The following is a 26,665-nucleotide window of genomic DNA, read 5'->3' as shown; positions in this document are numbered from 1 at the left end:
AGTATAGACTTCGCAAAGCAATGGCCTTTCTACTTTATAATGCCTGAAAATTCTACCTGGAGATCTTTACCCATTTTACCTTAGAGGATTTTTATGGGATCTTGGATTCACTTTCAAATTTAAGCATTTTAAAATTCAACAAGTCTAAAAATCTTACCAAGGCTCTCCTAGGCCTGATGATTTCAAGTAAAAACTAAAGAAAGAAATTCACATAAATCCTTATTAAAGCATTATGATGTTTGAAGCTTTGTGCTAAATAAAGTATGGGACAATGTTGATGGGGTGAGGGAGAAGCACAAGGAAAGGCATTTTAGGTTAACATGTTACCATCCAGCAAAGATGCTGTAGTTACCCCTTTCTAAGTGAAAAACAATTTTTGCTACAGCAGACACTAATATTTTGTACTCAAGGCACTCAAATTCCTCAATCTGGGCCAATCTCATGGTTGTTAAAATGATACACGCATACTTTCTGGGTTACTCCTTATTTTAAAATACTGAATTTTGCCCAATTCTCAGACCAAGTGTTCCAATTTTAGATTAAAAATATAGTTGGGGCGCCTGGGTGGCTCAGTCGTTAAGTGTCTGACCTCGGCTCAGGTCATGATCCCAGGGTGGTGGACCAAGCCCACACCGAGCTCCCTACTCAGCGGGAGGCCTGCTTCTCTCTCCCACTCCCCCTGCTTTCGTTCCCTCTCTTGCTGTCTCTCTCTCTGTGTCAAATAAATAAATAAAGTCTTTAATATATATACATATATATATATATATATATATATATATATATATATATATATATATGTCACACTACTCGTCCCACGGTATCACCTCTCCCCACGTCTGTCAAACTTTCTACCAACAGAGAATCGTGCTTTGCGTCCTGAAGCGGACGTAACCGAAGGGGACGCGGAAACCTACGTGGGGTTCATCCTTGCGTGCTTGCAGGCAGAGTCCCTAACCCCGTTTTCCACGTCACTCAAATGCAGAGCTGCAGCAGAAAGCCTCTTCAAGGCTCCTTGCATCTGCAAGACTTCTGTGATTAAAATGCATCTCTTCTTGGGAGAGAATTCACATAAAGCACGCATAGTAAATTAGCTAGTCGAGGGCCAGGCCAGCCGCAGGGTTGGACTGAATCTGGTTTCTCTTTGAAAAGCCTTCCCGGGGAGAACACCCCCGCCAGCAACAGAGCGCGCCCCGGCACCACGTGTCTGCACCAACGGCGGGATTGGCGGAGCGCATTTTAGCGCTGCGGTCTAGACGCGCACGGTCCCGCCCAGCTGCCAGACGAACTGGGACGCGGAGAGGAGAGGCCGGAGGGAGATCGTCCAGGGGAGGGGGGGGCGGGAGGGGGGTGGGGGATTCCGAGGAGCCCGCGGCCGGGAGTCTGGCAGGGCCCGAAAGGCGCCAGGCCCGCCGCGCCACAACTTGCCCAAACCAGACAGGCTTCCTTCTGCGCCCTGGAAGAAGGAGCCGGCCCGCCGCTTCCCGCTCGGCTGCTCCTCGGCCTCGGTGGGCCCCGCCTGCTTCCGCAGCGCTTCTGGGGTCTGGGTCCCCAGCGTCGCTCCCGTCCGCCTGCAGCGCCCGGCGCCCGCCAAGGAGCGCGCAGCTGGGGTGAGCCAAGGCCCGGGATGCGCCTGGAGCCCTTGGGAGCCCGCGGCCGACCCGGCATCTCTGTGCCGGCGTAGCCAGGGCCTCCTCCCGCTTCCCCCCATCGCGAGCCCAGGCACTGCAGACCCCGCTGGCGTGGCTGCGGCAGCCCCCCACTCCCCGTTTCCCTTCTCCCCCGGACAGTGCCGGGGCCTCCCCGGAGCCCGTGTAAGCTGGCCTTTGTCTTTGCGGGTTCCGCCGGTCACCCGCCGTGCGCCCGGGACTGGAGGCGCTGCGCGGGGCTGCCGCCCAGCCCCGGCAGGAGGAGCGGAGGGAACGGGAAAGCGTGCCCCCTTCTTTCCTGTTCCGGCCATCTTGGGGCCGTGATTCAGCCCAGGGGCAAGGGTGGCCCCCCGAGCGGCTCTCTCTGCGCCAGAGTGGCGGCAGCGAACGTAGATGGGCGCTCCGGCCCCGCGCGCCGCCTCCTCCTCCTCCGACCGCAGTGGGGTCGCGCGGAGAGCCCCCCACGTTCAGCTCCAAGGGCCTGGGTCCAGAGCATGGGTGACTCTAACAGGCCAGAGGCAGAGAAAATAGGAGGGATACGGGCCGGGATCTGACATTTACTTAACAAAACGCCGAATTCATTCAATTATTCCTTATCCACGTGTCCATTTGGCAAATTCTCAACCCTCTCTGTGCCTGAACTTTGCCAGGGGCTGAGGACATAACGGTGAGCAAGAGAAATCACAGCCCTTGTTCCCGCTGATCCTGCAGCCCGGTGGATGGAGCCCACAGCCCACAGACCTGCCAGGTCGGTATCCTGACGTCCCTTACACAGGTTGGGAAACTGAGGCCCGGGGCTGACATAACTTGTTTTAGGTCAAGCAGCAAGTAAATGGAAGACTCAAACTTTGAACCTAGGTCTGTAAGTCTTTTACGCCAGCTGCAGTGAACCGTTAATAGTTCTTTTTCCCCCAAAGGCCCCTTCAAAGTTATCTGCATGTACAGTTTATGTGAAGTCATATGAAGTGTGTTCTCTATTCCCTGGATGCTTTTATGTGAATTTATTTCTAGTTCGCAGTATCTGGAAAGTGCTAAAAATATTTGACATTACAACTTTGCATTAAGTTACCCTGAATTGTATTTTCTTTTCTTCTATTCACATATCTGGCTGTTAGGAAAGAAAAAAGATTTCCTGATGGTTGTTCCAAGCAGGGACTCCCCAGTGGATTGAGGAATGTGTGGCTTTTCCTCAGCTCATTGATCCCTGTGGTAGCCACGGGCAGCACCCAAAGGACCCCAAGAATGAAAGGCCTGTGGCCTGCAAGTTGCTGCTAGATATTTTAGCCTCTCCATATAACAGAATGCAGCTGCCACACAAGTTCTTAAGGTAAAACTTGATGGTACAAAGCTGATGGGTAATGTTCCCTTCCATGTAATTATTTTTTAACCTTCACATTTTGAGAGTGTATCCATTTGGAAAGACAAGTGAAGTATTACTATCTGGGGAAATTCCTTCATTTGTACTTCTATCAGTATCTTATAATTAGGTAGGCAATTCATAGAGGAAGAAAGACTCCATTTTTAAAAAGGGTCTTGGGTATAAGGAATTGAGAAAAGGTGCCATCAAATAGAATGAGCTACTAATTTAATTTTTTAAACTATTTCATTGCCGTATAATAAACGAATGCACCCTTCATCGTCAATGTCCAATTCGATAAATTTTGATAAAATGTGTGTACCAGGTAATCAAGAGACAGCACAACGAAAGTACAGAATATTCCTGTTACACCGCAAAAGTGTCTTTCTGCTCTTTTGCAGCCAATTCCCCTCCATCCCATTTCATTTTACAGTTTTGTTGCTTAACGTTAAGTTGTGAGTAAAAGATGTGGATGAATAGCATTTCTAATCTCAAAACCTAGGGCGAGGGCGGGAGTAAAATAACCGGAGGCTGGCAGCTGGGCCCGAAAGTGCCGGGGGTGGGGGTGGGGATGATGTGGCTGTCTACTCCATGGGAACTGGGGAGTGTCAGCCCCAGAGCCAGGGAGGGGAGTAACCCAGGGAGCCAGCGCCCAGGAGATCCCCTCTCCGGGTGGACGCGCTCGCCCACGAGGTCTTTTCTGGTCCCGCAGGGCCCTGGGCGCCCGCTGACCGCTCCCCGGCAGGCGCGCCCTTTGCTCCAGGTCCCGGCGGGGGCGCTGCCATAGCAACGGCCTGGACGCCCGGACCTTAGGCCGCCGCCGCCGCGGGAGACCGGGCCCTCTCCCGCTCCCGAGGGGTGGGGCGGCGGCGGCCCGGGAGGCGGCCCGGGCCGGGTAGACGGGACCGCCCCCTCCTCGGATGTCGGCGGAGGCGGCGGTTTGCTTCCAAGCATGGTAAGAGCGGTGAGATCGAGCTGCCTGGGCATGTGGGGCTGGCGGGGGCCGCGGCTCCCGGGACTCCCAGTTCCCCCCCCACCGCCACGCTGTCTCCTTCCCACAGCCCTTCCAGAAGCACGTCTACTATCCGCTGGCCAGCGGCGGCCTGGAGAGCCCCGACGCCCCCGCAGCTGCCTCGGGCGCGCGCTCCGCGATGGCCAGTGGCCCCTACAGCGCGGCGTCGGGCCCCCTGCCCTTCTTCCAGTTCCGGCCGCGGCTGGAGAGCGTGGACTGGCGGCGGCTGAGCGCCATCGACGTGGACAAGGTGGCGGGGGCGGTGGACGTGCTGACGCTGCAGGAGAACATCATGAACATCACCTTCTGCAAGCTGGAGGACGAGAAGTGCCCGCACTGCCAGTCGGGGGTGGACCCGGTGCTGCTGAAGCTCATCCGCCTGGCGCAGCTCACCATCGAGTACCTGCTGCACTCCCAGGAGTTCCTCACGTCGCAGCTGCGCGGCCTGGAGGAGCGCCTGCGCCTGAGCGTGGCCGAGAGCGAGCAGAGCCAGAAGCTCCTCGCCAAGCAGGCTGGGGAGATGAAGCTGCTCAAGGAAGAGTGTAAACGCAGGAAAAAGATGATCTCGACCCAGCAGCTGATGATCGAGGCCAAAGCCAGCTATTACCAGGTGGGACTACGCGTTGTGATTCCAGTTCATAATCCAGTAAAAAAAAACCCTCCGTCCCCACCGGCCAGGACATGGAGAGCCCTTTCCTAGATCACTGCCCGCCCCCCCTTTTTCCCCAATAGTTAAGCAAAATAGTAATTGTAACCAACAGGTGACATGGTTCATTACCTTCCGTAGACGACCATGGGATTAATAATTAAACAGTGTCCACGGCGCTTTATTGAAGCCATCTAAATGCTGGTTTGAGAAACTGCATCCTTCTTCTAATCGATGGAATGAAAAATAAACCTTTTACAAACTGCTGTTGAGGTCTGCCCCAGATGAGGTCGGATGATGAAACTTGTGGGCGTTTTATTTCAAAATATTTTCAAACTTACGGAAAGCTTGTAAGAATAGTGCAGGGAACTTCATAAACCCCTCACCCAAATTCTCCGGTTATGAACATTTGCCACCTTTGCTGTATTTCCTCAGTATCTATATACATACTATTATTTTTAACCATTTGACAGTGAGTTTCAGACTCCTGAATATTTCGGTGTGTTTATTTCCTAAGAACAAGAACACTGCCTACTATAACAATATTAGTGATATAAGACAACGGTGTGTTTTGATTGAACGGGTAGTATTTAAAATATATTTTATTACTAAAACAACAGGATTTAAAGGAGTAAAACCTCTTGCTTTTCTGCCTTTAATCTCTATTATGGGTTAGACATTGAGCTCAAATAAATATTGTAATTTTTTAGTATAACAAAAATCAATGTACTTATTTTTTTTTATCAACAATGTTTGATAAAGATATCTTTGGTAAAGATATTAAAGTAAGCAACAGGCTGACAAGACTGATTTCATTCCCTGACACTGTAGTCACTTTGGCTAAATATGAGTTAAAAGGTCTCAGTGAATGGGACGCCTGGCTGGTTCAGTTGGTAGAGTGTGGGACTCTTGATCTTGGGGTCATGAGTTCCAGCTCCATGGTAGGAGTAGAGTTTATTTAAAAAAAAAAAAAAAAAAAAAAGCCTCAGTGGGCTCAGGTACTAATGGTGTGAGTGATTGCAGAAGACTGGCCATAGGCACAGATAATGGTGTGGTTCATAGTGCTTAGGGCTAACCCACAGGAGCCTTGGGAGAAGTGTACTTAAAATAGGGGAACAGTTGGGACACCAGCGTGGCTCAGTCATTAAGCGGCTGCTTTCGGCTCAGGTTGTGATCCCAGGGTCCTGGGATCGAGTTCCGCATTTGGTCCCTGCTCAGTGGAAAGCCCGTTTCTCCCACTCCCTCTGCCTGTTGCTGCCTCTGCTTGTGCACCTGCTCTCTCTCTCTGTCAAATAAATAAATAAAATCCTTAAAAAAAATAGGTGAACAGTTAGGAGAGAATATCATTAGAAAGCCTTAGTGGCTAGCCTTGGGTACACAACCTTGAGGTATAGCTCTCAAATAACAATTCATTGCCTATTTGTTTCATAAATTTATTTATAAATAGTGTTGATATGCCCTTTAATAAATATATTTATTATACAATGAATGGAATGGATTCTGTTTAGACGTTAAAAATAGTTCAGCTTTGGGCGCTAGTGGCTCAGTTGGTTGAGCACCATACTCTTGGTTTCGGCTCTGATCATGATCTCGGGGATCTTAAAATTGAGCCCTGCATCAGGCTCTGCACTGGGTGGGGAGTCTGAGATTCTCCAGCCTGCATGAGCACACGCACGCTCTCTCTCTCTCTTTTTCCCTCAAATAAATAAATGAATCTTAAAAAAAAATTTTAGCTTTGGCAGTAATCTGTGAAATGTTAAAACCTATAACATACAGACATTTTTAGATTTATGAAGGTTTTTTCATTCTTTTAGTTACCATAGCAATAGCTGTTAGTAAAGATTTTCAAGTGTGAATGAGATACATAAATAAAGGTAATGGCTCATTTTTATGGAGTGACACCTGACCGCTCGGCCACTCAGCAGAATCCCCTGAATGACAATGTCAGGTGTATGGCGTGCCCAGGTGTGACCATGAAAAAGTAGAGGAGACCAGACCACTTTTTCATACTCAGTGTAGTATAAATACACTCTGCTGTTTTGGGGGGCTCTTGATGGTGTCTTTGAGCAGTTAAGCCCTGTAGGGTGACAGTCCTAGAGTTAGACTTCGTGGATTTAAATCCAAAGTATTCCACCATGCAAGTACTAGACCTCCGTTTCCTCATCTGGAAAATGAGAACGTTGGTGGTAGGGATACCTATTAGGGCTATTCTGAGAATTCCATGAGATAATGCATGTGTGGCATGAGGAGGTCTGAGGAAATGGCATCTGACATGTGCATGTGGATTTCTCTTGGTAATGAACCGTGGCTGCCCATGATCTCTGCAAATCTTTACATCTTTCCTGGGAGCTGAATATTGTTGCTGTGCTGATGCCGTGAGAATCAGTGACTCTGGGAGGGGAAGTCAAGACTGCTGCTAAGAAAAGTTGACGCATAAACTAGCCTTGGGTTCTAAGGTGTTACAATTATTTTAACTTCAGGTTCCCGTGTTTGGGGATATTTGGCCTATGATAAAATTTGCAGAAATGCGATTGGTTTTGTTGAAATAGCTATTGGACCTTCCCCTCAGTCATTAAATTGTGTTAAGTAGAGACCACTAACAGCTGGGGAAGGAAGTCTCGTGGCCATGGATATAGGCCAGTGCATACCAATGATCCATCAAATTATTTTTTTAATTAAAAATTTAGAAATACTGGGGCGCCTGGGTGGCTCAGCGGGTTAAACCTCTGCCTTCGGCTCAGGTCATGATCTCAGGGTCCTGGGATTGAGCCCCGCATCGGGCTCTCTGCTCGGCATGGAGCCTGCTTCCTCCTCTCTCTCTGCCTGCCTGTCTGTCTACTTGTGATCTCTGTCTGTCAAATAAATAAATAAAATCCTTAAAAAAAAAATTAAAAATACCAGTGGGTCATAACAGGACTTAGACTCATTCTAAGAAGAACTTTTGTTCTCGTAATGGGAAGACTTAGATTCCTCTCCATGCTTTAGCACCCCTGGCCGATTTGGGAATCTGCCAGTGAATTTCTGATCCTCCTTGCAGTTTTTCAGTGTTTTGGAGTTAGAGATGAATGTTGGGGGTAGCAAAAGCATGCATTTTGCAGTCAGAGAGACATAGTTTAAAACATGCCTCTGATGTGACCTTATTCATTCCCCATGTACCTCCCCCGCAACCAACCTGCTTAGCAGGGAGTCTGCTTCTCCCTCTGCCTGCCCGTCCCTCCCCCTGCTCCTGCACACACTCTTTATCCATCTCTTTTTCTTTCTCATAAATTAACAAAATCTTTAAAAAACAATAAAAATTTTAAAAAATCACCAAGGTCATCTAGGTTTTTACCTATGTTGTTTTTTAGGAATTTTGTAGTTTCACATTTTACATTTAGGTTTGTGATCCGTTTTGAGTTAGATTTTGGGAAGGATGTGAAGTCTGTGCTGATGTTCCTTTTTTTTTTTTTTTTTTTGGCGTGTGGATGTCCAGTTGTTCCAGCACCATTGTTGAAGAAACTATCTTTGTACCGTTGTATTGTTCTCTCTCCTTTGTCCAAGATTAGGTGATATTCACATGGGTTTGTCTCTGGGCTCTCTCTTCTCCTCCATTGATCTGTTCGTCTGTTCTTTAGCTAGTACTACACTGTCTTGATTATTGTTGCTTTAAGTAGTGAGTCTTAAAGTTGAGAAATGTCGGTCCTTCAACTTTGTCCTTCTCCTTCAATTCCATGTTGACTATTCTGGGTTTTTTAGCAAACTTTACAATCAGTTTGTTGCTACTCACAAATCACTTGCTGGGATTTGGACTGGGATTGCTTTGAATCTAAAGATCAAATTAGGGAGAATTATTGACAATATTGAGTGTTCTTATCCATGAACATGGATATTCATTTATTTAGTTCTTCTTTGATTTGTTCTTCAGAACTTTGAAGCTTTCCTCATATAGATCTTGTACATATTTTGTTGGATTCATACCTAAGTACTGATTTTGGGGGGGTGCTAATGTAAATGGTGGTGTGTTTTTAATTTCAAATTCCAATTTTTCATTACTGGAATATAGGAAAGTTGGCTTTAGTATATTAACATTATATCCTACAACTTTGGTATACTTTGTTATTAGTTCTAAGGTTTTTCTTTGGTCAATTCTTTTGGATTTTCTATATACATTACATTTGTCTACATCTGCAGACAAAGAAAATTCTGTGTCTTCCTTCCTAGGCTGTATTTTTTTTTTTTTTTTGTATTTGTTATTTCCTTTTCTTGCTGTATTACATTAGCAACGACTTCCAGTACAATGTCTGTCTCTACAAGCTTGCAGGTGGTGGTTTGCCCGGTGTCTTCTTCTCTTATGGATCCAAGAAGAGTTGTTGATTTTTTAGTCTGTTCAGCTCTTTACTTATTGTTAGTATGGAATGGCAACTTTCAAGTTGTTCAAACTGAAAGTTTTCTAACATCGTTTTGATGTTTTTGTCATATGAAAGTTCATCATTTTTTAATTTTATTTTTACTTTAAAGATTTTATTTATTTACTTGAGAGAAAGACAGCGTGCAGAGAGAGCATGAGTGGGGGGAAGGAGCAGGGGAGAGGAAGAATCAGAATCCCCACTGAACAGAGTGCCCCAACATGAAGCTCAATCCCAGAACCCTGGGATCATAACCTGAGCCAAAGGGAGACCCTTAATGGACTGAGCCACCCAGGCATCCCAGAAGTTTTTCGTCTTGATGCAGTCACAATGTCAGGCTTCTTTTTTGGGGAGTAGGAACCCCTTCTTACCCTGAGCTCATGGCTTTTCTGTATTATTCAAATAGTTAAAATACCTATTTTCCATTTTCAGAAATTAAAAGCCCCATATTTTAGGTTTCTTCATCCTTTCCTTTCTCCAGGGTTGTGCACAACGTTAGAGCCCACACTGACCCCTGAGTCAGGAGGACAGTCCATAAAGTATTGTGAGGAAATTCAAGCAGTCATCAGCAGCAGAGAAGGTTGGAAAGATATGTTCAAGGTTCCCTGAAACACGATACCAGGAAATAGGTCATCCTGTGGGTTTTCTGGGAAAGAGAATCAGAGCTTGCCATGTAGGTTTCCTGATTCAGAGTAAGGCAACACCATGTGCGAGTAGAATAGGTTAATAGCACATTGGAGATGAAACTGCAGAATCTAGACTGGGAGAAACTCCGTAGGACACATGTTCAGTTTCTTTGGCAAGCAAATTGCAAGGAAAAAGAGAGATGGAGGGTCAACTTCTAGATCAAAAGAGAGTTGAGAGACATGATGAGCCATTGCAGGATATGGCCTTATGTGGATCCTGATTCAAAACAAAACACTGTAACGTTTTTTTTTCTAAGGCAGTATGTGAAATATTGGAGAAAAATAATATTTTTAATGTGTTGACATTAGGGAATTAATTTTCACATTTTATTTTTATTTTTTTAAAGATCTTATTTATTTATTTGACGGAGAGAGATCACAAGTAAGCAGAGAGGCAGGCAGAAAGAGAGGGAGAAGCAGGCTCCCGGCTGAGTAGAGATCCTGATGCGGGGCTTGATCTTAAGGCCCCGAGACCATGACCGGATCGAAAGGCAGAGGCTTAACCCACTGAGCCACCCAGGTGCCCCTAATTTTCAAATTTTAATAGGTGGGATAATACTATTATGATTATGTTAAAAGCAAGCCCTTTTAGAGATAGACTCTGAAATACTAAGAAATAGAAACATTTAATATTCACGGTATAATTCAGAGTAATACAGGTACGATGAAACAAGTTGAGTTTTTGCTTAAAATTTGAATCGGTGTTAAAGTGGAAAATGGAGATATTGGTAGCACTGATTTTTTTTTTTTTCCAGTAAAATTTATTTAGGAAGCTAAACATTTCTAAGCATGTGTTCAGTCATTCATTAATGCTGGGCTGGGGATAATGCTATGAGTAAGATAGACAAGAGCCCATGGTGTCAGGAATAGGATGTTCTGGAACCCAGAGGCATTGGGCAGGAGACCATAAACAAGTTTAGTGTGTACATGTGGAAATAGTAACCGGTGAGATGTGCAATGTTGAAAATAAGGCAGCGGGATGGGATGGTGACTGGCAGGAGGACTGCCCTCGAGGGTCTGGTTGAGGACGCGCCATTCCTCCCCTGTGTGGAAGATGCTTCAGGGAAGGTTGAGAAGGAGCCAGCGGGGAAGGTCTGGGGAAGATTCAGGCAGAGGTTGAAGTTGACCTGCTTGAGGGACAGAGAGAAGACCGGCATGGCTGGAGTGTCCCCAGCAAGTTGGTGACCGGCTAGGAACCACCTGTCTAATGGGAGCTGCAACCGGGGTTCTTGGAAGCACCAGGTTGGGCCACCGTGGCTGCCCAGAGATAGTTTTCACTGTTTGGGGACAACACCCTGGTTTACAATTGTCCTTTTAGTCCTGCTTTTACATATCCTTGTGGGGGTAGAAAATTCCCCAGAGGTGGTGCTTTAGGGACCCCAATTTTTTTTTTAAAGATTTTATTTATTCATTTGACAGAGATCACAAGTAGGCAGAGAGAGAGGGGGAAGCAGGCTCCCTGCTGAGCAGAGAGCCCGACACCGGGCTCGATCCCAGGACCCTGGGATCATGACCTGAGCCGAAGGCAGAGGCTTTAACCCACTGAGCCACCCAGGCACCCCAGGGACCCCAATTTTAATGGAACTTAGGTGGGAGGACACTGGTGACTGACCCTGGGATTTGCTGCTCTCTCCTTTTCAGTGCCATTTCTGTGACAAGGCCTTTATGAACCAAGCTTTCCTACAAAGTCACATTCAGCGGCGCCACCCCGAAGATTCTCACCTCGGTAAGTCACAGGCTCAACCTCAAAGAGCGGTTTTCCTTCGGGTCCCTGTTTCTTTTTCTCAGGGAGACATGGTCCAGCGCATCTCTCAGTCCTTTGACAAGAAAGTATCATGGTCTTTGTTCATTCGTTAAGTAACGCTTGAGCCCTGACTCTGTGCCGTGCATGGCACCAGGCCTGGGGTCTTCCAGGAGGGGCGGAGGAGACACACTCACACAAATAAATGAGTGGTTCTTTGCAGATGTGGCAGATGCAACAAAGAAAATAAAACAGGAGGATGGGCTGGGGGTGGTCGTCAAAGGCGTCCCTGAGGAGATGCTAGTTGATTGCAGGTGGAATGATGAGGAGGGGCCCAGCCTGGGGAAAATCTGGAAAATGGATATCCCAGGCAAAGGGAGCGACGATTGTCGTCAGGGTGGGGGGTGGGGATGAGGGAGAGGTAGCACAGGCACGTTTGAGGAACAGATAGAAGGTTAGTGGAGTAGAGGGAGCAAGGCAGTAGGGGGCGGGGCGTTGGAGGGGAGGAGGCTGGGTCACGTGGGACCTCGAGGACCCCCCCCCCCCGCTGCCCCCCGCAGGCCGGCCAGGAGTATGAGTAACTCCTGGTGGAAAGCATAGTGGCTGTGTTGGAAGCTGGTGAAAGAGTGAGGGGGGCTTGCCAGAGTAGCCCAGGCAAGTGACATGGCAGTGAAACTGGGGCGGTACCAAGGAAGACCAGATAAGTGAAGATGGAGAGGAAGTGTTCCACCCAGAGACCACAGAGGCATGTGACTCGGCGTGAGAGCAAGAGATAAAGAACGACAGTCCTGGGGTTTTGTCCTAGATGTTTGGGGGAATGGCGGCGGTGTTGACTCAGATGGGGATCTAGGGGCGGAAGTGGATTGAGGAAGGAAGGAGAATGAGAGTTCGTGTTGGTCAGAGCGAACTTGAGTCACACATACGATCGCCATCCAGGTGGGGATGTGGGGTGTCTGGAGGTCAAGGGAGAGGCCCAGGGTGCAGAGCTGGTCTGGAGGAGCTCACCTAGATGGGAAAGGGAAGACAGCTGAGGGCCAAGCCTAAGGCTCTTCCAACATGGGGAGCTCAGGAAGCACAGCTGAGGGCAGTGAGGAGTAGTTAACAGAGGCAGGAGGGAGAGCTGGGAGTGTGTTGTCATGGAAACCAAGGGAAACATGGGTTTCAGGAGGGAGGCAGTGGTCAGTTTATTGAAAGTTCCTGAGGCACAGAGTGAGATGAGGACCAAGGATTGGTTATTGCTGTTGCGATGGCTGCTGCTGACCTTGACATAGCAGCTTCAGTGGATTGGTGGGACAAAAGCCCAGAGAGAGTGAGCCGAGCTGAGAGTCAGGTGAGCAGTGGTCAGTAACATTTGCTGGGAGGGACAGCAAGAGACATGAGCATTGTCTGGAGGGAAATGTGGAACCAAGGGAAAATTTTTGTTTCCATTGATGTGGGAGATACAAAAAAGTGTTTGGGTCCTTGACGTGAATTAACTATGTATAGAGGGGGAAATTAAAGAAGCAAGAGAGGGCAGGGGTTCTGTGGCTTATCCAGGAATAAATGTTCTTAAGGTAAAATAAATGCCAGGCCTCATTTCTCCATGAGCAGACAAAGCATTCTGCCAACTGCCTGTAGACCGGTAACCCACAGAAATTCTCATTATGGTCTTAAATGCTTTTAGCATCTAAATGTGCGTGCTGCTAGCTTGTTCCTAAGTGCTTGCTCTAGTTTCCTTTTTGAGCCAGTCTGTTTCCATTCCTGCCTATTTCAAACAAATAGATTTGTTTCGGAAATAGCTAAGCTTTGTATAAACAATACCAACAGCGGAAAATTCCATTTGTAAGTCCTGGACTCCTGATAAGAGTTTAGCAGGGTATTGGAGAAATTGGGAAGATTAAGTATTTTAATTAAACTACCATTCTTCAGTGTGAAACTGACCTTCTTTCTCTTCTGTTTCAGTATCTTATTCTATCTCATACTCGTTTCAGAGAGTGGTTCAGACTCTGAAATGAGTATTATTTCTTCAGGTCATCTTTGAGATTCTGACTTTCTACTTTGGTTTCCATACCTTTCATGTCTACACTCACAGACACATGTATATCCATTCAGTCATGTGCACATCTTCATGTAAGTACATGTACATAATAAGTACCTTCCCTTCACTTGTTGCTTCCTTTTACAACCTTTTGGTACCTCATTTTGGCCCTGTGGACAGCATATGGCCCCAGTTTGCATTCTGAATACCAGCCTCTGCTTGTCTTAGCACCGGGGTTCTCAGGAGAGCGTGTGGTGGGAGCCAGAAGGACAGTGACTGTAGAGATTTCCAATATGGCGCTACCTGTAGTGGAAGCTATTGGCTTCCCTTCTCTTGAGACTGGCATCTCCAAGAAGAGCTCAGGATTATTCTTTGTTACCATTAGCTTTCCCTGAACGGGCTCTCACACTGTCTCTGGAGGATAATCCAACACAGTGGCTGAAATAATGGGCTACAAGTAATTCAGCGCCCCATAAGGTGAAGGGCTGCAAGTAAACACTCATGAGCAAAAATTGGCTCACGTGGCTTGAAAAAGTAGTAGTAGCCCAAGACAGAGCACTTTCCTTTGTCTTTGTCTTATCAATGAGGCTGTACCCCGTAAGTTTTCAGCTAGGTTTCTGAAGATGTGGTATTTTAACCGCATATTTCTGTTGCAACAGAGTATAAGAAAAAGGCACAGACTGATAAGCTCCAGAGTGAGATTGACATGCTCAAGGAGCAGCTGCAGCTCACCAGGTCTCAGCTGGAGGCTGCCCAGCACGCCCACGCCGTCAGGTTCTCCAAGGTAGGGTACTGAGTTCTGAACCGGTGGGATGTTGGGAAGGATCCGTATGAGTTCCTTTCAAACTTTTGGTGGAATTCACCAGTGAAGTCCTCTGGTCTCGGGCTTTTCTTTGTTGGGAGGTGTTTGATTACTGATTCAATGCCCTGACTCATTATTGGTCTGTTCAGAATTCCTATTTTTCTCACGATTCAGTCTTGGTAGGTTGCCTGTTTCTAGGCATTTATCCATTTCTTTGAGACTGTCCAATGTGTTGGTATGCAACTGTACGCAGTAGATTATTACCAGCCTTTGTAATTCCGTAGTGTCGGTTGTAATGTCTCTTCTTTCCTTTATAATTTGCCTGAGTCCTTTTTCTGTTTGTGTAGCTAAAAGTTTGTCAGTTTTGTTTATCTTTTCAAAAAAAAAACCTCTCAGTTTTGTTCATCTTTCCTATTGTTTTTCTATTCTTTATTTTATTATTTATGCTCTAATCTTTATATTTCCTTCTGCTAACTTTGAGTTTAATATTTTTTCCCTAGATCTTGAGGTGTGAAGTTAGATTGTTTATTTGAGATCTTTCTTTTTTTCTTGCCGTAGACATTTTTAGCTGTAAACTTTCCTCTTAGAACTGCTTTTGCTGCACCCTGTACATTTTGGTATGTTGTGTTTCCATTTTCGTTTATCTCGAGATATTTTTGACGTCACTTTTGATTCCTTCTTTGATCCATTGGTTGTTCAGGAGTGTATTGTTTAATTTCCATGTATCTGTAAATGTTCCAATTTTCCTCCTGTTACTGATTTCTAGTTTCATACCATTTCTAGTTTCATACCATTGTGGTCAGAAAAGATACTTGACATAGCCTTTTAGTCTTCTTGAGTTTGGTAAGACTTGTTTTGTGACCTAACGTGTAATCTATCCTGTTCCATGTGCACTGAAAAGCATGTGAATTCTGCTGCTGTTGGATAGTGTATGTCTTTTGGCTCCATTTTGTATGTAGCGTTGTTCAGATCTGTGTTTCCTTGTTGATTTTGTGTTTGGATGGCCTGTCTAAGGAGTATTAAAGTCCTCTATGATTACCATGTTGCTGTTTATATCTCATTTTTCTTTTGTTAGTATGTGCCTTATAAATTTGGTGCTGCAATATTGGACACATAAATATTTACAATTCTTATGTCTTCTATATTGCATAATAACCTTCTTTGTCTCTTGAGATCTTTCTCTCTTTCTTTAATGTTGGCATTTACAGCTATAAATTTCCCTTTGAGCACTGCTTTGGCTTCTTCTTTTTTAAAAATTTTCAGTATGTTGTGTTTTGATTTTTATTCATCTCAAAGTATTTTCTACTTGTCCTAGTGAGTTTTTCTTTGGCCCATTGGTTGCTTAAGAGTACATTGTTTAATTTTCAAGTATTCATGAATTTTCCAGTTTTTCTTCTGTTATTAATTTCTGGCTTCATTCTGTCGTGGTTGGGAATACACTTAGCATGACTTCAGTCTTTTAAAATTTATTGAGAATCTTTTATGACCTAACGTATGGTCTATCCTGGTGAATCTTCCATGTGCATTTAGCAAGAAGGTATGTTCTGGGGTCGTTGGGTGCAGTGTTGTCTGTGTCAGACTAAGTTTATTTATCATGTTAAGTCCCCAGTTAGGTAAAAAAACCAAAAAGTTTAAGTCATTGAGAAATCAAAGGTTGATTGACTAGACCTTGAATTTAGCTTGTATAAATATGAATTTGTGTTTTTGGGCGATGAGATGGGGCTATTCCCTCTAAATGGATACAGTCTTGAGAGTGGTTCCTCTGCTCAAGACATTTTCTTTTAAAGTATGTTTACATTTTACGTATTATTGCATATCTGCTATGCAAATTCATAGACCACAGAACTCTACTCTTGAGACTTTGGGCGTCTGTGTTTGTACTTTAAGAGATGTAAGGACAGAAGGATGCTGTGTGCTGTTTTTGGTTTAGAAAAAATCACTGTGCACATGGCCAGGATAGGAAGTGAGATTGCAAACCTATCGGATACACACAGTATTAGCTGCCACACCGGAGGTGAAGCTATGTCCATTTATTTAAAATTTTACATATTTGCTTCATATCAGAACTTTTAAAGCCATGCATTAAAATAATTTCAGGAATATGAAATGCAAAAAACAAAAGAGGAAGACTTTCTCAAGTTATTTGATAGATGGAAGGAAGAAGAAAAGGAGAAACTGGTTGGTGAAATGGAAAAAGTCAAGGAAATGTTTATGAAGGAGTTTAAAGAATTGACTTCCAAGAATTCAGCATTAGAATATGTAAGTATTAAGCCAAAAAGTCCTCATAATATTGGTAGGGTTGTTGCCTTGAGAGGTGGTGTTAGAATGGCATTATGGCCAGCAGATCTAGAAATTACTTCATTGTGCCCAGACACCTCTCTTCCTGAGAGTGGTGAGGGAACCCAAGACATACAGAAGACAGAGCAAGTCAGCAAAGTTGTCTTTGAGAGTGGGAGCTTTGGTCCCAAACGCATGTGCAGAACACTTGGTACATTTGAGGGGCACCTGGCTGGCTCAATCACTGGTGCACAGACTCTTGATCTCAGAGTTGCGAGCTCAAGCCCCATGTTGGGGGGAGATATTACTTAAAAATAATTTTTTTTTCTTAAAGATTTTATGTATTTGTTAGAGAGAGAGAGAGAGTTGAAGCAGGGGGAATGGAAGAGCAAAGGGAGAAGTAGGCTCCCTGCTAACCAAGGAACCCCATGTGGGACTTAATCCCAGGACCCTGGGGTCATGACCTGAGCTTAAGGCAGATGCTGAACTGACTGAGCCATGCAGGTGTCCCAAAAGTTAAAAGAAATCTTAAAAAAAGAACACTTCATACATTTAGTACCTTTGGTCAGATCATAGAACAGGGTCTCTCTTTTCTTAGCTGGTGAGGTTTAGATAGCCATAAACCATAAACCCTTCCGTGAGTTTTGAAGCTTTCAAAGTTCCGAAGGAACTTTCTGGAAAGGCTGACACAGGTCACCATTGTGGAAGCCAACCCAGAAAGACAGAAGTAGAACCTTTTACCAGTTCCCTTCCAGATCTCCAGCCTGGTCAGTGAGGAAGACAGGAGGTCTGAACAAGCAGGATGTGGCTAAATGAGCCTTCATCCTCTGTGGGAGCGACCTTGGTCCACACTGCCCTGGTCACACGCATAGACAGAGACACATCTTGCTGGGTTGGGACCTCAAACTCTGTGACAGTGGCCATTGCCTTCCCTCTAAGAATGACTTCAGCTGGATGGGCAGCTCAGTCATGAGTAGCTCTTGAGGAAAGAAAACAAGATCTTTGAGCTCCCTCTAGGGGACAAGCTTTGTAAACTAAAATGGAGGGGTATTTTTGGAATATGGCTAAGGAGGGCCTTCTCTAAAAACACCTTGAACTTTTGCACGGAGGTTGGCAAACCACCACCTGTGAGCCGAGTCTGGCATGCTACCCATTTTTGTATGGCCAGCGAGCTAAGAAAGGTTTTAATATTTCTAGATGGTTGAAAAGAGTCATAAGAATATTTCACGACACAAAAATTACATGAAGTTCCCATTTCCCTGTCCACAAATAAAGTTTTATTGGCACCCAACCACACATGTTCCTTTACATTTTGTCCCTGGTGCTTTTGTGCGGGGCCTGTAGCGCTGGGTGGTCATGACCAAGACCTTGCGTGTCTCCCGAAGCCAGAATACTGTCTGGCTCTTTACAGAAAAATCCTGCCAGCCCCGTCATATCTTTATAAAGCAGATGTGGCAACATGCTAACAATTGAAGTGGGTGTTCATTATACTGTTCTTTCCGTTCTTCTCTAAGTTGTAATTTGCAAATTGAAAAGCTGAAGGGAGATAAATGTGGATGGCACGTCGTGTCTTTTTTTTGTAGGGCTTCCTTCAGGCAACTTCCATTGGATCAGCTGTTCTTGGCTGTAGCTGGTCCTGAGCATCAGAGCACTGAGGCAGTCATTTCTCTGTCCGTGGTTTCTTCTCCCACTCGTGCCTCAGGGGCCTCTCCTGCACTCCTAACTGTGGCTCAAAGCAGGGTGCCACGTCACCCACTAGTGGATTGCAGTACCTACCCATTTAAGACTGCCTTCTCAGGGGCGCCTGGGTGGCTCAGTCGGTGAAGCGTCTGACTTACAATTTCGGCGCAGGTCATGATCTCAGGGTTGTGAGATCGAGTCCTGCTTTGGGCCCCACTGGGCACAGTGGGGCCTGCTTAAGAGTCTTTCTCTTCTACCCCCCCCCAAAGAAAAAACTGGCTTCTCATATCTGCATCAAGGCCAGACTCATTTTTTTCCCTTGTGATAAGCTGCCAGTTAGAGTTCTTTTGCCTGACAGTCCCTCCATGGTCCTGCCCCCAGGCGAATAGTAGATTGGGACTTTGTCCAACATGGGACTTTTATTTTTACCACTCCTACTTTTTTTGGGTAAAAAACAGCTTTATCGAGATTTAACTTATAGACCATAAAACTCACCTACTTAAAGTATACAGTTCGGTGGTTTCTAGTATGTTCCCAGAGTTGTGCAGCCATCCTCACAATCCTTTCAGAGTATCTCATCACTCTTGGGGAGCAACCCTGTGCCCACTGGCACTCCCTCCCGCGAGCCCCTGGCGACCACATGTCTACTTTCTACCTCTGCAGATCTGCCTATTCTGGGCATTTCCTATGAATTGAAGCATATAACATGTGAGGTTTTATGAGCAGCTGCTCCCAGTTAGTGCCATGTTTTCAAGCCTCATCTGTGTCATGAGGAAGGGACGTCTCTGTCCCACTGTGTCATGCCTTTGTCATTGCCACCTGATGTCCCATTGCATGCGTGTCACATTTCCTCTGTCTGTTCATCAGGTGACCACATGTGGGTGTTTGCCTTTTTCAGCTATAGTTGGTTTTTAATATTATTATTTATAATAAGCTTCATTTTTAGAGTAGTGACAAAAATTGAGCACAGAGTACAGAAAATGTCTTAGAAATCCTCCTCGCCTACCCCTGTACACAGTTGTCCATACTACTGGCATCCTAAATGAGTATGGCCCATTTGTTTAGTTGAGGAACCCGTATTGATAGAGTAGTAGTAGCCAAACTCCGTACTTCAGTCCGGCTTCTTGAGCTTTTAGCTGATGTCACTTTTCTGTTCCAGGATCAGATACCTGATGCTACCTGATAGGTAGTTGTCCCGTCCCCTTGGGCTCCTGTCTGGGAGCCCAAGGGGAGTCCTGACTTGTTTTCGGTGACCTGGACAATTTTGAGGAGTACTTGTCAGTAGGATCCCCTTTACGGGAATTTATCCCATAGTCTTCTCATGCCTAGACTGGGCTTATGGGTTTGAGGAATGAAATCGTCAGAGCTAAAATACAGTTTTCATCACATCATACCAGAGAGAATACTCTCCTCATGATGTGATTGTTAGTGTTGACCTTGGTCACCTGGCTGAGGTAGTGTCTGTCAGGTTCCTCCAATGAAAAGTCACCCCCGCCCCCTGTTTCCTGCTGTACTGTTTGAAAAGAAGTTGCTGTGTTCAGCCCAGAGTTAGGCAGGAAAGCTATGCTCCCCACCCTTTTATTTTTTCAGTTAACATGTTACCTTCTGTGACTTTTCTGGGGGTTTTTACTGCTGGTGACCTAGGGAATAATATATCAAGTGAAGGAAAGAATTAAAAACCCCACGTCCCTCACGGATTCATGGGCACAGTTACTGAATGAGGCTGGCCTTGGCACTCAGTTATCATGAGAACCAGCTGCCCCCAGTTCCTCTGTTCCTGGCAACCGTTATGTGCACATCAGAAGATATAAGACCCCTTGGGACGCCTGGGTGGCTGAGTTGGTTAAGCAGCTGCCTTTGGCTCAGGTCATGATCCCAGTGTCCTGGGATCGAGTCCCGCATCGGGCTCCTTGTTCTGTGGGGAGCCTGCTTCTCCCTCTGCCTCTGCCTGCCACTCTGTCTGCCTGTGCTCACTCTGCGCTCTCTCTCTCTCTCTCTCTGACAAATAGGTAAATAAAATCTTTAAAAAAAAAAAAAAAAGAAAGAAAGAAAATGTAAGACCCATTGTATAAGATTAGAAAGTTGGGCTTTTCCTTTCCCTTTTTCACCCCATACACGTTCTGTTGGAAAACTTTTTTGAAAGCAGTGGCGAGAACACTGGAAAACCATTAGGTGAGAGAAGTAGGAGAAGCACAGGGAGCCTCTAGTAGGACAGTCAGATTTCACAGTGGCTCCATTGCTCCCCAATTTCACTCTCTGTTTCCATCTTAAAAAAGTACAAACATCCATACCAGTCGGTTTGTATCTTATTTTCTAGCAACTGTCAGAAATCCAGAAGTCCAACATGCAGATCAAGTCCAACATTGGCACGTTAAAGGATGCCCATGAATTTAAAGAAGAACGCCCTCAGTATCCCCAAGATTTCCAAAATGTGATGCAGTTTCTTGACAGTCAGGTATGTACCTGCAGGTAGTCACTGCCGGAGGGTCTGATTTTAATTAGGGAAGCAGTTTACAGCAGGCTTACCTACAGAAAAGGGATTTGTCTGTCAGTGGCCACGAAGCTGACTCTTTTCTTCTTATCTCCCGATACCTAATAACGGGTGTTCATTAGATGCTTGTTGACTGACTAATCGATGCAGATCTAGAACAGTTGGCAAAATTGTTGCCTTTTTTGCTAACATGATAACACCCTGAATTGTTTGGGATTACCTTAAGAGTTTATTTTTCATATTTCAGATGTAGGTCTCACTTTCAAAAGGCACAGAAAGACACGCTGAAGCACCAACTTAATTTTTAGAGCTTAAATATAAGGCTACGTTGGTGTACTAATGGTCTTTTTCATTTATCAAACTTAATTATAGTGGCCCTCTGTAACCAGCTTGGCAATTTTGGTCATACTAGTTTAGGGGAACATTGTTTTTTTTTTACCAGGAAGTAAATAGAGATCCAAGTTTATGAATTCAGGATTTTGCTAAAAAACAAAACAAAGCAAAAATAAAATAAAATAAAAACCAGTAACATTTTTAAAAAAGGAAGTGTGTTTTTGAAATATAGACGACTGCTCCTGTTGCGTACTTTGCCGCCCAGGTCTTGCCTCCTTCCCCGCAGTCCACCTTCCATCCTGCAACCAGGCTGACCACGTCACTGTCCCATCTTATCCTTCCAAGTCTGGAATCCTTAACCGGTTGTCAGAGTCCCTGAGGATCTGGACCCTGAGCCATCCCCCACCATTCTTGGCTTTACCTTGAAGGTCCCCGCTCCACCAGACAAGCTCATGGCTCCCCAAACATGGCTTTCTGGGTTTTGCTTTAGCCCTTTGGCTTTCTCTGTCATGCCCTTCTCGGAGTTTCAGGGCCTCTGGCTTCAGCTGGTGTGACACCTCTTCCAGAGTGTTCTCTTGGACTCTGGGTGATTGCCTGTCTGTAGTCCCCCAGGCGGGACCTGCTCACATACACATTGTGGGGGGACTCTCCGTTGTTAAGTTGGCTTTCCTCCGGGGCAGGGCAGAGCGCGTCCCCTAGTCCTCCCCTTGCGGGCCACGGCACTGAGGTCCCTGGGACATGGTAGGAGACCAGGAATCGTGTCCCCTACTGAGCTGTTGATAGTTGCTCCCCACCAGCTGGTCTCAGGAATTGAAGGATCCAGTTATGAAATCCTAAGATCCTGCCTACATTTCTCGTTTCCTTCCTGTGAGCTCTGGTGTCAGATCAGAACCGCAGGCCTCAGAGACCTCGGTGTTGCCTCTTAGCTCCTCAGACTGGCCCATGAGCACGTATTCTTGAAAATAATTTTTTTGGAGCACACATGCCCACTCCTAGTAGGATGTTCTCCTACTGCTAGTAGTAAAGATCGAGTCATGTGACCCCCAGAGCCTAAAGTTGTCCTATTAGCCCCTTAGCAGAAAATGTTTGCAGACCCCTGCCATAGAGTTTAAGATTAAAACCAAGTGCAAATGTGTTTAAACATTTTTGAGTCTTTGTAGTTTAAAAAAAAAAAAAATGCCTCTACAATGTCTCCAAGGAGGTAACTGGATTCCATAGGACCCACCAAAAACTTGCATTTCAAGTGGATTTTACTGCTGCGGCTGCACATGAATTCCTCTGGTTTTCCTGTGTCGTAGGAAAGCAAGTGGACCGCGCGAGTTCAAGCTCTTCATCAAGAACACAAGAAAGAGAAGGGTCGGGTAAGACTAAGAAGGCAATGGGTCATTTTTGAAAAGAATATATATATTATTTCTCTACCACAAAGGTAGTCTTTGTCCGCTTCATAGACTTTGTGGAGAAATGTGTGGCAAAATTTAAATTTTATAATTTAATTATAAAATATATAAATAATTCGGGGCACCTTGGTGGCTCGGTCGGTTAAGCATCTGCCTCCGGCTTCCATCATGATCTCAGGGTCCTGGGATCAAGCCCCGCATGGGGGGGTCGGGGGGAGTCTGCCTCTCCCCCTCTCTCTAACTCTCCCCCTGCCCATTCTCTCTCTCTCTCTCTCAAATAAATATATCTTTTAAAAAATAAAATTACTTAAAATTCAATAACCCCTGCCACGACTTTGTTATAATTTTTCTCAGTCTGTGTTCTATGCCATAAATATTGTGTTTCTGTAATATGGAAACCCATATACATAGTCTTACCAATCTTGAATCATGCCTTATAACTAAATGCTTTTTGCTTAATATATCACAAACATTCTCCTGTTTTAAAATAGTCATCAAAATCGTGATGTTTTAATGGCTGGAGAAGGCTCTTAAGGATGTTTTGTAAGTTATTTAGTGATTCCTTCCTTGTTGAACACATCGTTTCTGACTTTTCCATCTTGTAGGGTAGCCGTCTAGATACTTTTTAAGAAAAGCAGGGATTGCACATGATAAAATCATTTTAATGAAAACAGTTTGATGATAACACTGCTTTTCAGCCGAGAGTAACACAGATCTAAGTGTGAAAGTGTTCACGCTGGTGCAGAAAACCTAAAGTACTTTCATTTGAGATTTTAGGATAGGAAAACTTCTGTTTCTTTTTTCACTCTGTATGTATTTTGTAGCCCTTTGTGTCCCCTGTGTCTTAGCTTGTTTGGCTGCTATGACAAAATACGGTAGACCAGGTCGCTGACAAAGAACAGGCATGTATTTCTCATAGTCTGGGGCTCTAGGGATTGAGCAGAGAGTTCGTGGGGTGAGGGTGTGGCTGTGTGTGGGTGTAAGCCCCCTGTTTATTTCTCTAGCCTAAACCACCCTCTGAGCTGCGGAGGGGCTAGCCAGCTTTGGACCTGGTATCTCCAGGCTTCCTGAGTTTAACAGGTCTCAGACGATGTGTTTTCCTTCGTCCAGTGTCATCCTGGTCGGGGCGATCCGGTGCCCGCCGTGAGCCCCATCTGTCCCTCAGTGCCCAGCTCCCAGCCGTCAGCAGGGCCTTCCATGTGTCTCGTATCTGTGTTCTTCTGCCCATTTCATTTCCGTTGCTCTTCCCTTCCACCGAGCCCCTGCCGTTTCTAGAAGGACCCCGCAACTGGTGTCCCAGTTCCAACCTACCCCTTTCCCAATTTGCTCTCCAGAGAGCAGAAGAGTCCCTCTGGCAGCCGGCCATCCCGATCCTCTCTCCGGACCTAACTCTTTCTGACTACAATAGCCTTCTGGTCACTTCGAGAACATGCTGACCTTTTTCTCTTTCCACCAGGGGTTTTGCTGCTGGGCTGTCCTTCCATTTGCTCTCCACGTGCCTGGCTCCTTCCCTCTGTATGAGGGCTCTGTGGGTGTCGCACATTACCAGTGGCTGGTTATCTCACAGTATCCATGTCATCCGGGTGCCTCTCTGGGTCCTGTGCTCAGGATCTCACAACCGGCTGTGTTCTCATCCGAGGCTCAGGGTCAAACCAAGCCTGGTCAGGTTATAGGCAATATGTGGCTCCTTCAGGCTCACTGTAGGATCAGGACCCTTACCTCCACAGCTCAGTATCCGGCTGTTGACTTCGTGACGGCCAGCAGGGGAGGGGCTGGCCTGAATGAGACCTGCCCACATAGGACGATCTTTCTTTTCCTCAACTCAGAGTCAGTGGACTAGGGACTTCAATTCCATCTGTCAAGTCCCTCGTGCACACTTGCTGTATTGTATTGTTGGAGCACATCTTTGATCCCACCCAGCCCATGTCTTGGTCTGCACACGCTGGTGGCTTTAAACAACGAACATTTCTTTCTCACTGCTCTGGAGGCCGGGAAGTGGCACAGTCAAGGTGCTGGGCAGTTCACCTCCTGTTGAGATCCCGGTGGCCGATGGCTGTCCTCTGTGTCTTCACGGGCAGGGAGAAAAGGAAAGCCTGCACCCTGGTTTCTTCTAAGAGCACTAATCCCATCATGAGGACCCTACCCTAATTAATCCAAACCTAATCACCCCCTAAAGGCCCCGCCTCCTAAAACCACCATCTAAGGGATTAGGGCTTCAAGCTATGAATTTGGTGGAGAGGGGCACAAACACTCAGTTCGTTAACTCCGCCAAGGGAAAGGGGTTATACAGGGCATGCCCTCTGGGGGTGCAGACTTAGGGGCCGTGTAGAATTCTGTCTGCCATAGCCCCTTCTGCCCTTGGCTTCCAGGTCACCCATGCCGTGTAAGTAGGTAGCCCCCTCCCTCACTGGTCCCACCACATGGTCTCATGTGGTTCTTCGATGATGTATTCACTTGTTTACTGTGTGTCTCTCCAGCCGGATCCCTAGCCCCGTGAGGAAGGGGCTCCGTGTATTTCGTTCTCTGTTGTATTTTGGGTACGACTAATGTACCCGACATGTGATTGGCGTTCATTAAATATTTGCGGAACCCACGTGGAGGGTGGCTAGTCGGCCCCCAAGGGGAGCGTTCAACCTTGCTTTTCTGGGTGGAGAGATGCTGCGCATAGGGTCTGGTCTGGAAGAGCTGGGTTCGAAGAGTCGTCTGTGGGGATGACTGTGGGTTTGAACCTCCTAAACTCGGGGTCCTGCTTGTCAGCCTCATCGCATTGCTCCTCTGTCAGGCACTGAGCCAGCTCGCGAGGGGAACCGGCAGGGACGACTCAGAGCCGTTGCTTTTCTGGGGAAACGTAGCGTCCCCTGGAGAGGTTCTAAGGTAGTAGTTCCGAACCTGGGACAGGCTTCAGAACGACCAGTGGCTCTTTGCCAGAATACACACCCCAGCTGCACTGCCTGGGATCCCCATTCAGTCTCGGGTGGGGCGTGTGTATTGCGGGGGTGGGGCACCAGATCCCCCGATGATTTCCACGGTTTGAACCACCGTCCTGGGGCACCTGAGTGGCTCAGTGGGTTAAGCCTCTGCTTTCAGCTCAGGTCATGATCTCAGGGTCCTGGGATCGAGCCCCACATCAGGCTTTCTGCTCAGCAGGGAGCCTGCTTCCTCCTCTCTCTCTGCCTGCCTCTCTGCCTACTCGTGATCTCTGTCTGTCAAATAAATAAAATCTTTAAAAAAAAAAATACTTATAAAAAAAAAATATGAACCACCGTCCTTATCGTCTGACATTCTACCCTAATCCTTCAAGGCGTCTTCTAGCATTGGTACTTAGGGACAGAATTCGGGCTTCCGGATGAATAGGGCTTGGTGTTCAGTTCTGGCTCCTTTAAAGCTCGGGTGTCCCAGACCGGCGTGGGAACCGTCAGTTCAGTGGCCCTCTGGCAGGAACAGAATGCAAGTGGCCCATCTGCACGCTTGGCCACCGCAAGTCCTGATGGAAGGGCCTCCTGGTGGCGGGTTGGAGGAGGGGGGAGAGGCCTTCCCTGGTTCTGAGTGAGGCGCCCCCTCCCCTTTGCCCTGGGGGTGTGGGGGTTTCGTGCTGCCGCTAGGCTACGCTGCTCCATTGTCTGCTGGTTTTGTTCGCTCTGAAGCTGCTTTCTTCTTCCTTAATTTCTCTTAAACCCGAACAGAGGGGAGAATTCAATCAGGTTTGGTAATCTCTGCCTGAGACCTAACTATTAATTATTCCACATGATTGCTGCCTACTGGTCCTACAATGCACATATTGTGTTTCTCTGTTTAAGGGAAGTTGCGATTGCCAACTTTTTATTGGTGTACCTAGGTTCCTGGCAATCTTTTTTTTTTTTTTTTTTTTTTTAAATAACATTGGTAGGAGTTCAAAGGGAGTCACAGATAAATGATGGGATGCCCTTTTGACCTGACAGAAGACTCCAGGGAGCCTGGGAGGCTGTCGGGTGCTCACCTAACAGAGGGAGAGGGCAGAGTCCTATGCTCTGGCAGAGAGAAAGAGCAGGGACCTGAAAGGACAGGAGGTCACGAGAAATGGGCTCAAGGGCCACAAACTCTCGGAAATAATTTCTGGCTATCTAGTGCTTAGACGATCACATTCCTCTCTCTGCAAACTCCTTTCTGTGCTTTTCTGGTCAATTCTCAAGTCCAGCACCAAAATGTTGCTCTCCCT

The 26,665-nt window shown here is 46.3% G+C and overlaps 1 protein-coding gene across 5 annotated transcripts in view; it reads left to right on the top strand.

The window, feature by feature from the left end:
* The first annotated feature begins 1,291 nt into the window (after window positions 1-1,291).
* Window positions 1,292-26,665, top strand: part of DZIP1 (DAZ interacting zinc finger protein 1) — a 54,085-nt gene continuing 28,711 nt past the window's right edge. For 3 of the 5 annotated variants that reach the window (XM_047720246.1, XM_047720249.1, XM_047720244.1), the window contains exons 1-10: window positions 1,292-1,607; window positions 2,297-2,394; window positions 2,762-2,973; window positions 3,716-3,958; window positions 4,065-4,625; window positions 11,374-11,458; window positions 14,150-14,274; window positions 16,390-16,551; window positions 20,567-20,704; window positions 22,372-22,434. In XM_047720246.1, the coding sequence (XP_047576202.1) occupies window positions 3,956-3,958; window positions 4,065-4,625; window positions 11,374-11,458; window positions 14,150-14,274; window positions 16,390-16,551; window positions 20,567-20,704; window positions 22,372-22,434 (1,137 nt within the window). In that variant the 5' untranslated portion in view covers window positions 1,292-1,607; window positions 2,297-2,394; window positions 2,762-2,973; window positions 3,716-3,955. The remainder of the gene's footprint in view (window positions 1,608-2,296; window positions 2,395-2,761; window positions 2,974-3,715; window positions 3,959-4,064; window positions 4,626-11,373; window positions 11,459-14,149; window positions 14,275-16,389; window positions 16,552-20,566; window positions 20,705-22,371; window positions 22,435-26,665) is intronic. The other 2 variants (XM_047720247.1, XM_047720248.1) reach the window with 2 other exon arrangements.

This window comes from Lutra lutra, chromosome 3, assembly GCF_902655055.1.
Source record: "Lutra lutra chromosome 3, mLutLut1.2, whole genome shotgun sequence".
In the NCBI taxonomy this organism is placed as follows: Eukaryota; Metazoa; Chordata; class Mammalia; order Carnivora; family Mustelidae; genus Lutra; species Lutra lutra.
This window is presented reverse-complemented; position numbering and strand designations above follow the sequence as displayed.